Below are 13,207 nucleotides of genomic sequence, written 5' to 3'. Positions count from 1 at the left end.
ACTGATGAGGAATCCAGCAAAACTAGCAATAAACTCACTTTACTGAAGTTAAATACATCTTTTATAACACAAGAACTAAATGGAAGCATGAAGAATCAGTAACTAATAGTAAAAGTAGAGCAAGTTAAGCTTGATGAAGCAAAAAAGAATGTCAAAAACAGGAAAAAGTTTTGTCTGTTATGACATGAAAGACAGAATAAATAAAAAGTCAAAATAATCAGATAAAATTTCAAAAAGCAATCAAGTTTTACCCAGCAAAATATTTTTTTGTGAAATGCATCATGGGGATGTTTATTTCAGATGCATGTGTAATTACTGGGACAAGAGATTTACAGACGAAGCTAGACAATGGAGCTTTAAGAGTAAAGGAGAGGACTGGTAGCTTGAAAACGTTTTAGATGTTAAGCTGACTGAAAGACTGTGGTTTCAGTCCAACTTGGTTGATGAGGATGGCCCTCAGCACATAGGTTCATAGGTTCATACTAGGCTAGGCTATCTGCCCTAGGGCATTTATAAGCCTAGCCAGAATGTGTTTGGCTTTCGCCACCCATTTTAAATTTATTTTGCTATGCCCTTTTTCGAGGTTAGTATACTGTGCCTCTGTCTAACAGTGACACAGAAGTGATACCCGGGGGTAAACCTACGATCTCCCATCCACTCATCAAGATTCCTCTTGAAGAGTGTCAATGAGGGACACTGCCTAACCTGGTCTGGGATTTTATTCCAGAGTGAAGGGAGCCTCTGTGTTATGAATCTGTCCCTCCAGCATGTCCTATTTATTTCAGTGCTGAGGTTCAAGTCTCTCGAGCGAGTAGCTCGATGGGATTTGGATTTTCTGAGGTGCAGCATGTCCATTAATTCCGGGTTGGACATGGCTTTATATGTCAAGCACAGATCGCCTCTGAACAGGCGGTATGCAACTGAGTAGAGCTGGAGTTTCTTTAACCGGGCAGCATATGGCATCTGTTTGAGCCCTTTGATCCTCTTGGTGAGGTACTTTTGGGGTCTTTCCAGTTGCTGCAGGTGTCTGGTAAGGTACATCACAAAAGGGGCATTGTACTCAATTATGGGCCTGATGAGGGATGAGTAAAGAGGCACGATGACCTCCCCTGATCTAGATGCGAATCCCTTCATGATTAGGTGGGCTATATAAAATGTTTTTCTAACCACTTTGGCCACGTGGTTGTCAAATGAGAGATTGCTATCAACTTGGGTCCCCAGGTCCCTAATTACTTCTTCTGTACTTAATGGATTACCACCTATGTGGTAATTTGTGTTTTTGCCAAAGGGGATGACTACACACTTTTTGGCATTTAGCTTGAGGCCATGGCTTTGGCACCAGTTGTCTGTTTCTATGAGGCCCTTTTGGAGGATGCTTGTGTCGGCTGGAGAGTCGATTATGGCGCCCAGTTTGCAGTCATCTGCGAACTTGGTCAGCCACAGTCCTTCCGTGTTGGCCTGTACCTCCGAGAAATATATACCGAACAAGAGAGGTCCCAGGACTGAGCCTTGTGGGACACCACTTGTAACTGGTTTGGAGTCTGACATGGCTCCAGCAATTCTAACCATGTGGGTTCTGTCCTTGAGCCAGTTTGCAATCCATCTAGTGACATAGGGGTTTATATTTAAGCTGGTGAGCTTATCTATAATGCCCGAGTGGGGTATTGTATCGAAAGCTTCTGCGAGGTCCAGGTAGGCTGTGTGGACCACCTTCCTCTCGTCAATGGCCTTGGTGACTGTTTCAAAGAAATCAACCAGGTTTAAGAGGCAAGATCTGCCCTTAAAGCCGAACTGGGTAGGATCCAGTGTCTGTAGGTCCCCAATATCTTTATTTATGAGGTCCATGATGATCCTTTCCATAGCTTTGCAGACCAAGCTAGACAGGCTTATGGGGCGATAGTTTCCAGGATCCGTAGAGGCACCACCTTTATGGAGAGGGACCACTGTTGCTGTACGCCACCCTTTGGGCACATATCCTGTAGTAAGGCTGAGATTGAACAGTAGTTTTATGTTTGGGTTTAGCTCTTCTTGGAGTTCATGTATTACGCAGCCCGGGACACCATGTGGTCCCATTGATGCTGTGTTTTTTGCTTTGGAGAGGGCAGCTCTTACCTGAGCATCTGAGATGTCAGGGGGGCAGCACTCTGCTGGGATAGATATTTGCCCTTTTGGTGGGGGTTGCGCTGAAACTGTCAGCTAGGATGTTGGCAATGTCTGTGGGTTCGGTGTATTTTTTGTCATTTTGGACTAATTCTGAGCATATCTGGGAATTATCACCCAGGTTCCTAACATAACTAAAGAAAGCCTTGTGATTATCCTTAGTGTCCTCCTTACAACACATTGTTTGTTACAAGGTAAAGAAAACATGCTGCAAAAACCTGGTTTTACATAAAGGTCCACGTACAGACAGGTCAAGCATGATAGGAAGGAAGCAGCTGACAGGCAAGCTCACCTTTACCACAAGAGTTCTCTGCCAATACAGAGACTTGAAGACACAAAGGCAAGAAGAATCAGAGAAGGATGCCAAATCTCTCTTTTTCAAAAGCATGACACAGTTGGACGAGTCATTATAACCTGGAAACTATGAGGAAAAGGCTAAATGGGTAGAAAGAAAATTGTATAAATATGCCCCACGCTGCACTGTGACAACCCAGAGACTACAATACCCATACCCTGCCCCTGAAGAATAAGAATGGCGAAAAATGGGTAAGAGGTGGAGGCCCTGTCTACCCAAGTGCTGAAAGTGGGGTGTTTAAGTAGATGACAACAGCAACAAAACAGGAGGTTATTATCCCTAAAACAACCAGATGCTGCTTTTTAACAACCTAATAGATGAAAAGGACAGGCGGACATACTAAAACATCAAACTGCAGGAGAATGATTACATTCTTCTTGATATGTGGTCATCTAGCTCTTCCTGATTTCATCTGTCACAGTATTCCATTCCTTACATAAAATTACTCGGTTTGAAACTCTAATAAAACTGAAACACTTAGGCTCTCAAAGAATGGTATCTGAAATTAATAAAAACAAGCAGTTTTTATGATGAAACCAAACTCACTTTAATTTTTCTGCAAATATGTACTGTGTAAAATCTTTCACAGCCGGGGCGAAATACATCGTTTCTCTTGTTTGTAATCCCTTGGACTGAATATGGGACTCATCATTAAAGCGAATAACATAGTATGGATGACGAACTGGTCCAAATATTTCAAACACCTGACAAAAAAGCAAAAACATACCATAACAACATTAGCATTCATGCTGCATTAGCCAATTGTTTAACTAGAAAAAAAAATTGGTTAAGAGATTTGAGTGGCTTTACAGTTTTCTTACCATTCACTGTTTTTGGAAAGATAACAAAATTAGATACTTATCTAATGGGAGTAGGTTAAGAGATGGAACTGCAAAATTTGGGCAAATTCAAAAGACCAGTTGTCTCCCACAGCATAACAAAAAGATATCTTTGAAGACAGACAGCTGTCGGTTCAATGTTCTTCAGAAGGATGAACCATAAGCATTATAGGAGTTTTAAAACTCACTTATTATAAATGCTGCACTGTATACTTTCATGCCTGGTTCATCTACAGTAGTTTTAGCTGCTATCTTGCTGTGAGTTTTATCCATTGGTTAATGCATTTGTTTGCTTACTGTTTTCCCAGCTTTAGTAACAACTTTTTACTTGTCATACATTTCAAATATGCTGTAGTTATATAATGCTCACTGCAACAGGTGAGCTAGCCTGCTGTCTAGCTGTGACTGTGTTCTGCTATGTTCAGAGGAATGCATCACTTTTTCACAGTGATCACACATCTGTATCTGTTTTTTTCTAAGTATATTTATTAACTGTAGCAGTGTTTTAAAGCTAATTTTTGTGTAGCATTGCATTTGTACTACTGTGCTAGAGTGAATGCAGATGTGGTAGTCTTAACAGTTAGTGTTTATATTGTTTGACTTTCTCTTTCTGTCCTCTCTGAAATACCTCCATCTATCTTTTGTGCGCTAAACCCCATATTTGGTAACAAATTTTATTATTTTTTCTCTCCTCCGCTATCTGTCAAGTTTGTCTTTTTCATTTCCATACTAGCAGCGTACTGTTAAAAGTCCTGCATGCTGCATTAAACGGTTGCAAAATGTTGGTTTCAACAAACTTATGTCTATTACATGCTGGACTCTAGCCTGTGTTAAGATATTTCTAACCGAGCCTATTTTAAGTTATTTCTTACCTGATAGTACTACACAACAAAACCTCTTATTCTTACTATGAACAGTACATAGCCTTATTCTGTTAGAGTTTTTAGTAACTGTGCTTGACTCTGTGCTTGGCTCAACCCGCTCCATTCGCTCTTGCTTCGCTCGAGCTCACTTCGCTCCCCTACCACCCCTATTCCTACCCACCCCCTATATCATTTCCTTTATAGCTAACTACTTTGCACCTCCCACAACATAACCCTCCCCCTCCCGTCTTTCACTATATAATAGACTATACCTCAACCCACTTGCTGCTACAACAAAATATTCTAACTTCACCCCTCCTAATGGTACTAGCTGGTATACACTATTATCCACTATCTAATGGACCAAAAAACTGTACTCCCGTGCATTTTATTAACTAAAAAAGTACAGTTTTGTACCTACCATAAATGTAGATGTCTGATAGATATGCAACTGCAGTCATAACATATGGGTTTGCCCTGCCTCAGGCAGCCCTCGGTCGGCCGAATTCCAAAGTCTGGGTCCGGCGTCGGCTGGTGTTGCCTCCTCTCCGATGTCACAACGGCTGGAGTATAAAGGCATCGGCCGACGCCATCTTCTTCAGTATTTCTTGCCCCAGATGCCAGGTGCCCTCCTAAGAAGGCTAAATTTGGAGAATGGATAAACAATTCCAGACATGCACAACAGTAATAAACAGATACACCATAGGAGATATCCCCAGCTAAAGGAACAGGGGGGATGGACCCAAATGAAGGAAAAGAGGGGAAGGCGGGAGGGAAAATCCGACTGCAGTTGCATATCTATCAGACATCTACATTTATGGTAGGTACAAAACTGTACTATGTCCTTCAAGAATGCAACTGCAGTCATAACATATGGGTTGAATACCATAGCCAAGCTGGGGGTGGATGGAGCTAAGAAAAAGAAGGTGTAGCTAAAATGCCCTGCAGGATTGCCGAAGCAAAGCCTGCTCGGGATCTGGAGTATAAAGGCAGGTTGTAGTGTTTGGTAAATGTATGCACAGAGCTCCATGTAGCAGCCTCTAGAATGTCCTTTGTAGCCACTCCTCTTAGGAAAGCTGTGGATGTGGCTATAGCTCTGGTGGAATGTGGCCTAATATTGGCTGGCACACTTTTCCCATGGTGAGAATAGCAGAATCTGATGCAGTGTCCAATCCATTTTGAAACTGTTTGCTTGGAGATTGCTTTTCCTTGTATTCCAGCAGCATAGGCTACAAACAGCTGGTCAGACTTTCTGGTGGCCTTAGTTCTGTCCAAGTAGTAGCGTAGTTGCCTGTGTATGTCCAAGGTATGTAGCAGTCTTTCCCCTCTATTTTGAGGATTGGGAAAGAAGGTAGGAAGGTGAATAGCTTGATTTAGAGACACCCTGGAAATCACCTTTGGCATGAAAGAAGGATTTGTTCTTAGAGAGACTCTGTCCTGATGGAAAATGAGGAAAGGAGGTACTGCCATGAGTGCCTGTATCTCCGAGACTCTTCTTGCTGATGTAACTGCCAATAGAAAAAAACGTTTTCCATGACAGAAATTGCATCTCCGAGGTTGCTGCTGGCTCAAAGGGAGGCAGAGATAATTTTTCCAGTACAAAATTGAGGTCCCATGCAGGTACAGGTTGTTTTCTGGGAGGCTAGATATTCTTTATTCCTCTCAGGAACTGTCTTAGCAAAGGATGTGAGAACACTGGTGGATCACAATTGTATCTTGCTGAGATTGCTGAGGCATGAATCTTTATGGAAGAATATGAGAGTCCAGAATGAAACATTTCTGCCAAGTATTCCAATATCTGAGGTATATTCAGTACTGTTGTATCCTGACCCCTGTTGGCAGCCCAGATGCTGAATCTCTTCCACTTGGCTTAATAGGCTTTTCTGGTGGATGGTCTGCGTGCTTCCAATAAGATGTCCTGAACTGCCTTGGAAAGATTGGAAGCGGAAGGAGTTAAAGTAACCTCCAGGCTGTCAGATGTAATGTTTTCAGGTTTTGGTGAACAGCCCTGTAATTGTGCTGTGTTAGGAGCAGGGGCCATAGGGGCAGAAGCCACGGTTTGGTCCGAGTTATGCTCAATAGCAATGGGTACCCAGTGTTGCTTTGGCCAGTCTGGAGCTATCAAAATGCCCGTTGGTTGTTCTGCTTTGATCTTCAGGATCACCTTGGTCAACAGTGGCAGAGGGGGAAATGCATAAATTTTTAGGGAACTCCAGCTGAAGGAGAGAGCATCCGTTGCCCAGGCTAGTGCATGGTGGGTCCTGGTACAGAACTTTTCCAGGTGATGATTCGTGTGAGACGCAAATAGATCTATGTCCGGTCTTCCCCATGTCTTTGTTATTTGTGAGAACATGTGTGGATGCAGCATCCATCCGTGTGGATCCAAGAAATTTCTGCTCAACCTGTCCGCCAGTACATTGTCCTTGCCTGGCACAAACTGGGATTGCAGGTGCATCTTCCGACTCAGTGCTTTTTCCCAGAGAATCACTGTTAGTCTGCAGAGGGGGTATGAATGAGTCCCTCCCTGCTTGTTTATATACCACATGACAGTGGTGTTGTCTGTCCTTATTAGTAAATGTCCTTGCTGCAGTGATTTTTCGAAACTCTCGATTGCATGTATGACTGCCAGCATCTCTTTTTGGTTTATGTGCAGATGTCTTTCCTTTGGTGTCCATTGACCTTGAACGCATCTGCCCTCCATGTGCGCCCCCCATCCATGATCTGAAGCGTCTGTTGTAATTATTTTACCTGCTTGAGGTCTGTTGAATAACATGCCTTTGTTTAATTGACTTGCTTGAGCCCACCACAAGAATTCCTTTTGCAGACATGGAATAAGTGGGATTACGTCCTCTAGGCTTTGGCTGTGTTGTGACCATAAACTTTTCAAATACCATTGCAGCTTTCTCATATGAAGTCTTGCCAAATGTATCAGGAGAATGCATGATGCCATGAACCCCAGGGCCTGCAGGAGTTTCCTTGCAGTCAGCTGGGGGAACTGTGCTAGGCCTTTGAAGTACTCTGGTAACTGTTGTTGTTTTTCCTCTGTGAGGTAGGCCATCTGTGTTTGGTCTGTACAGTTTGGCTCCTAGAAAAATAATCTGTTGGGATGGCAGTAGCCTTGACTTTTGAATGTTGACTGTGTATCCCAAGGCCTGTAGTAATTGCATGACATAGTCCAAGTTTTTTATTAAGGTTTGTCTGTTGTCTGCTTGTATGAGGCAGTCGTCCAGGTAGGGGTATATTTGAATTCCCTGGAGTCTGCAGTGTGCCACTACTGATGCCAGGCATTTCGTGAACACTCTGGGCGCAGTAGATAAGCCAGGTGGCAATGCTGAGAATTGATAGTGCTCTGTCCCTACAAGAAATCTGAGGTATCTTCTGCAGCTTTGTCTGATTGGGACATGCAGGTATGCCTCCTTGAGGTCCAGAGTAACCAGCAAAGACCCCTTGCCCAGCATGGGAAGGAGTTGCTGTAACGTTAGCATTTTGAACTTTGGCACAATGAGAAAGGTATTTAGAGTAGACAAGTCCAGTATAAGCCTCCATTTGTTTTCCTTTCTTGGAACAAGGAACAGTCTTGAATAGAATCCCTGGCTTTGTTCCTGGGGAGGTACCTTTTCTATTGCTTTTATACTTAATAGCTTTGAAACTTGAATGAGTGCCTCTGCCCTTTGATGGTGTGGCAGGTTTGGCATGCCTTGTCTTGTAGATAAAGTATGGAAGTGGAATCTGTAACCCTTGTCTATTAAATCCAGAATCCAACTGTCCTTGGTTAAGATATGCCAGTTTTTTGAGAATAAGGATAATTTTCCGCCCAAGGGTGCTTCTGTCTGAGCCCTTGTAGGCGGTATGAAAGTCAAGTCATTGTGATTGTCCTTGTGGTGCAGCTGGACTGGCTGCAGCACTTCTTTGAGTTGTAGGTTGCCATTGGCATCCCCTGTAGGAGCCTCGGTGTTGGCCTCGGCCACGCCTGTTCTTTCCCCTTTGAAACCTGTCCAAGTCGGGGAAGGACCAATTTTTTGAGGGCCAGTTTCTACTGAATCTGGGTGGCTGAACCTGGAGGAAATCCTCGACTGTCTGTACTGACTTAGCTTTTTCCTCAATGGACTTCAACACATCTTGTGCATTAGCGCCAAAAAGTTTCTGTTTTTCCAGAGGTGCATCAAGTAACTTTACTTTGACATGGTCTGGCAGTGGCTGATCTTTTAAACAAGCATGTCTACGTATCACAGCCCCAAGTCATAGCTGCCCTACATGAAGCTTCCAATGCATCATAGCCACACTGAAGAAAATGATTGTTAACCTGCTGAGTGTTATGTATGTGATCCTGCAATGCCTTTCTGTCAATAGGCTCAGGGGAGGCTAACTTTCTGTAAATCATCCAGCAAAAAATCCTGGTACTGAAACATATGAAAAAGGCAGTTAAGAGACCTCATTGCCAGGGTGGTAGAGGTATAAACGTTTTTACCCCATCTCTCCATAGACCTGGCTTCCCTATCCGCTGGCAAAGGATTTTTGGCAGTGGAGGTAGCCACTCCCTTGGGACCCTGTGAAATAGTTTCTAAATCCATGGTGTGGGCCTTAAAGAGATGTTTGTGAGTGTCAGGGACTCTGTAATATCTGTCTGGCTTGACAAGAGCAGGGGGAAGAGAGTCAGGGTTAGCAATGGAATCAGAGAAAACATCATCCAGAACATCCATCACAGGAGGAATAGCTAAAGGTCTGTGCTGGGGAAGCTTTAGGAAGGTACGGAGCCTTTTCCTGGAATCAGAGAATTCCTGACCCTGCCATTGGAAGTGTTCCCTCAGAGTGCAGGACTTCACCAAAAGAGAAATCCTCTGGAGGAGAGGCAGAGGGGATTGATTCCTCAGCATCAGAGTCCTCATAGGCCTGGAAGGATTCTTCTTGGATATCTGAATGCTCAGAATCCCCAGAGGCCTCATCTGAGGAGAGGTTCTCAGTCTGCTCAGTTCTAGGCCTTTTCTCTGCAGGAGGTTGAGAACCCCTGTCTGGGTGAGGCTGAGACCCCCTGATAAGGGAAATAAGGTCTGCAGCAAGAGACATTATCTGTTTATCAGAAGAGGAGGCCTGGACAGCAGGTTTAGGATGGGCCTTGGCCTGGCTGGCGGCCTTAGCACGTGCAAAGGCCTTGATGGACATAGATACAGGGGGCCTAGCAGCCCCACGTGCAGGGGTGATCTTGTCCACCGGAATGGTGTCGGGTAAATCATGAACTTCGGTATCCGGAGGAAAATCAACAACCGGCACCAGAGAGGTCTCCGGGACCGAAGGACTGGATAACGCTGCGTCGTCTGTCTGGAGCGGCTGAATTATCGCTTCTGCAGGGACCGAAGCACTAGCGGAGGGTCTAGGAGTAGTATCGGTAGAGGACGCGGGCCGAGGATGCCGGTCCCGTTCCTTCCGTTTTTTGGAAGATTGAGCTGTCGGTAGATTTGACGGCATGATATACGCGAAGGATTCGCCAAAAAAGTCTTCAGCAAATTCTGCCCGGCGCCTGAGAGTGCGCTTATTAAAGCAAGCACAGGCAGCACAGGCCGAGACGTCGTGGTCTGGGGCCCAGGCAAGGAAGACAGTAAGAATGGAAGTCCTTATGAGGTATTTGTTTACCACAAGACAAACAATTATTAACTTTCTCAATTTGTTCTGACATCGGCTGAGGCAAGAAAAAATGTTCCCCAACGGGGTACTTAGCTTTTAGATGACTTCGGTACTGAAAACTCAGGAGCTGACCGACCGGCACTTGCGAACTGCTTCTGCTTCGGGCACCGCACGGCAAGAAAGACTGAAGAAGATGGCGTCGGCTGATGCCTTTATACTCCAGCCGTTGTGACGTCGGAGAGGAGGCGACACCAGCTGACGCCGGACCCAGACTTTGGAATTCGGCCAACCGAGGGCTGCCTGAGGCAGAACAACCCATATGTTATGACTGCAGTTCCATTCTTGAAGGACATCACCCTACAATATGTACTCCTCCAAGAGTAAAATCTATGCATTTCTAACTACATCCATCCTATTACTGCCTCTGCTACTCCTCCTCTTTATACTCACATCACTTAACATCCACTTACACCCCAAACATATCACCCCTGCAAACCCAAATTGCTGTAGCCATATAAATAATCACCAAACCTTCACCAGTTTTCCATCTATCTTCTCATTAAATACTCCCTTACCAAAAATACACTTACCTAAGACCCAACTCACCCTACCGAACACAATATCAAATAGTACACTCCCACTGCTAATATGCTCAGACTCCTCTACCGCCACAAAAACATTCTCTTAGCTGGAGACATTCATCCCAACCCTGGTTCAACACACTCCACTGCTAGCCCTCCTAACCCCAAAGTTAATAATCTCCCAACCAAACATCTTTCCTTCTATTCTATAAACACTGAGTAAAGTAAAGTAAAGTGAACTACATGCTTGGATCTCCCATCATACACCTGATATCCTTGTTCTGACTGAAACCTGGTTGAAATCCCAACACCAAGACATAGAGATCTTGCCCTCTGGCTATGGCATACACTGTCTAGAGCAACCAAAAAGGAAAGGCGGAGGTGTTGCTATCCTACACTCTAAATAGCTTACCATTTCTAACTCTACTTTTACATCCCAAGCCTTCTCCCCAGCCGAAATTTTATCTATAAACCTAAATATTAACAGCCATTCCACTATCACCATTGTAGCAATTTACATTCCACCAGGTGATAATATCTCCCTACTGGAAAATATGCTTGCTCATAACTCCCAACGGTTCCCTATTATAAGACTGAAGATCTTTTGAATGTGTCTTGGTCAAACTGAAAAGCCTGAAACGGCAAAACATCGGAGCGGCTTTTGAGCGAATTCTTTCCCTGGGAAAGAATTTGCATGGCCACTTCGTTACTTTGTCATTTTCGTCACTGTAGTGCGGTCTCGGAGTTGGTATATTTAAGTAGGGGGGGGTGCAGCCCCCCACATGGATGGGGGTGTTGGGGGCGCCCCCACTTAATGTAATGTGTAAAGTGTTTTTTTTTTTTTTGTCGGAACAGTGATTGTTTTTCCCTAGGGGGAAAAAAAAATCGCTGTTCTGACAGTTCGAAGTTGTAAGTTTTCGCTTATATAGGGTCGATTAATCACTGTTTGCTTTTTTAAGCATTCGGTGATCTAATATAGACCCCTCCCAACACATCCCAAATGAAACCATCATTCTTGAGTACGTCAATATTAACTGACTATCTCTGCTCTTAAAACTCCTCACAACACCTTAATCTCTATGGCTTTACTCAACTCATCTCTGATCCCACTTATTTCAATAACTCCCTTACAGCTTCATCTCTCCTTGACTGGATTCTAGTCTCTCACCCTTCCAAATACCATAACCCTGAAATGCTACCAAATTCCCTAAGTAATTATCGCCCAGGAAAAATACTAAGATCCCATCAGGCTACACCTAAAAGGTTTATCAAACACAGACAACTAATCAGCTATAATCCTGAAACTTTCAAATCTTTACTAATCAAAAGTGAACTGGAATCCCTTAAAACTACTCCCTTTGGATGAAGCTGTCCACTGTTTTTAACTCCACTTTCCTTAGTATTTTACATTTAAACCTGGTCAACAAATATAAAATAAATTAAAATACTTAACTTGGGAGTAAGAACCTTCAAGGATTAAATGGGCAGCCAAACATTTCCTACAGCCAGAGGGGGGAATCTGAATTATGATGCACACAATTATTACCAATATCCCACCAACTAAATTTTATATCATCTTCTCTGATCTTCACCGAAGATATAACAAGACTTTCTGGGAAAAATTACAGTTCTGTACCTACCATAAATGTAGATGTTTGAGTGTTCACACTGCAGCAGTCATTACACTAGGGCTATCCTGCCATCAGGCGGCCAGAGTTCCAAAGTCTTGTTCCAGCGTCGGTTGCTGTCGCTTCTTCTCTGATGTCAGTGCGCCAGGGGTATACAAGATGCATCCGACGCCATTTTCTTCAGTTTTTCTTGCCCCAGATGTCAGGTGCCCCCAATAGGTAGGCAATACATATTGCTAATAAAAAATATATATATATAAAAATAAAACAATTCCTTCAGTTACAAGCAAATACACCACAAAGGTTGTATAGGATAGAAAGGTATAGATAACTCCAGCTAGTTCAGAGGGGATGGAGGGAGGGTAACCTGGACTGCAGCAGTGTGAACACTCGAACATCTACATTTATGGTAGGTACAAAACTGTACTATGTTTATCGTGTTACACTGCTGCAGTCATCGCACTTGGGTTGAATCCCAAAGCTAAAGATGGGTGGTGGAACTAAACAGGGTTTGGTGAGGCTAGTAGGCCCTGCAGAACTGCAGTGGCAAAGCCAGCTCTGGTTTTAGAGTATAGAGGTAAGTGATAGTGCTTGGTGAGGTGTGCACTGAACTCCAAGTTGCAGCCTCCAAAATATTCTTGGTTGGTACCCCTCTGAGGAAGGCTGTTGATGTTGCTGTAGCCCTGGTGGAATGGGGCCTGATGTTACCAGGCACAGACTTCCCATGGTGTGTGTAGCAGAAACGGATGCAATGTCCTATCCATTTTGAAATGGTCTGTTTTGAGATAGCTTTTCCTTGTGATTCTGCAGCATAGGATACAAAGAGCTGGTCAGATTTGCTTGGTAAACCTTGGTAAAAGGTTGTCAAATTAATGGTTTGGTTTAGGGCCACACTGGAAATGGCCTTTGGCATAAAGGAAGGGTTAGTTCGTAAAGAGACTCTGTCTTGATGAAAAATGATGAAAGGCTCCACTGCCATTAGGGCCTGTAGTTCTGAGACTCTTCGTGCTGAAGTTACTGCTAGCAGTAGGGCAGTTTTCCATGATAGGAATTGTAGATCAGCTGTGAAAGCTGGTTCAAAAGGGCGGTAGTGTAAGTTTTTCCAAAACAAAGTTGAGATCCCAAGTTGGTGTTGGTGCTCTCCGGGGCGGTCTTATGTTCT

General features: G+C 43.9%; 1 protein-coding gene across 2 annotated transcripts in view; it reads right to left on the bottom strand.

Moving 5' to 3' along the window:
* The window catches only part of NAF1 (nuclear assembly factor 1 ribonucleoprotein), a 1,472,570-nt gene that overhangs the window by 415,549 nt on the left and 1,043,814 nt on the right, over positions 1 to 13,207 (bottom strand). For both annotated transcript variants that reach the window (XM_044062219.1, XM_044062220.1), the window contains exon 6: positions 3,062 to 3,219. In XM_044062219.1, the coding sequence (XP_043918154.1) occupies positions 3,062 to 3,219 (158 nt within the window). The remainder of the gene's footprint in view (positions 1 to 3,061; positions 3,220 to 13,207) is intronic.

This window comes from Protopterus annectens, chromosome 2.part1 (assembly GCF_019279795.1).
Source record: "Protopterus annectens isolate FY-2018-M chromosome 2.part1, PAN1.0, whole genome shotgun sequence".
Classification (NCBI taxonomy): domain Eukaryota; kingdom Metazoa; phylum Chordata; order Ceratodontiformes; family Protopteridae; genus Protopterus; species Protopterus annectens.
This window is presented reverse-complemented; position numbering and strand designations above follow the sequence as displayed.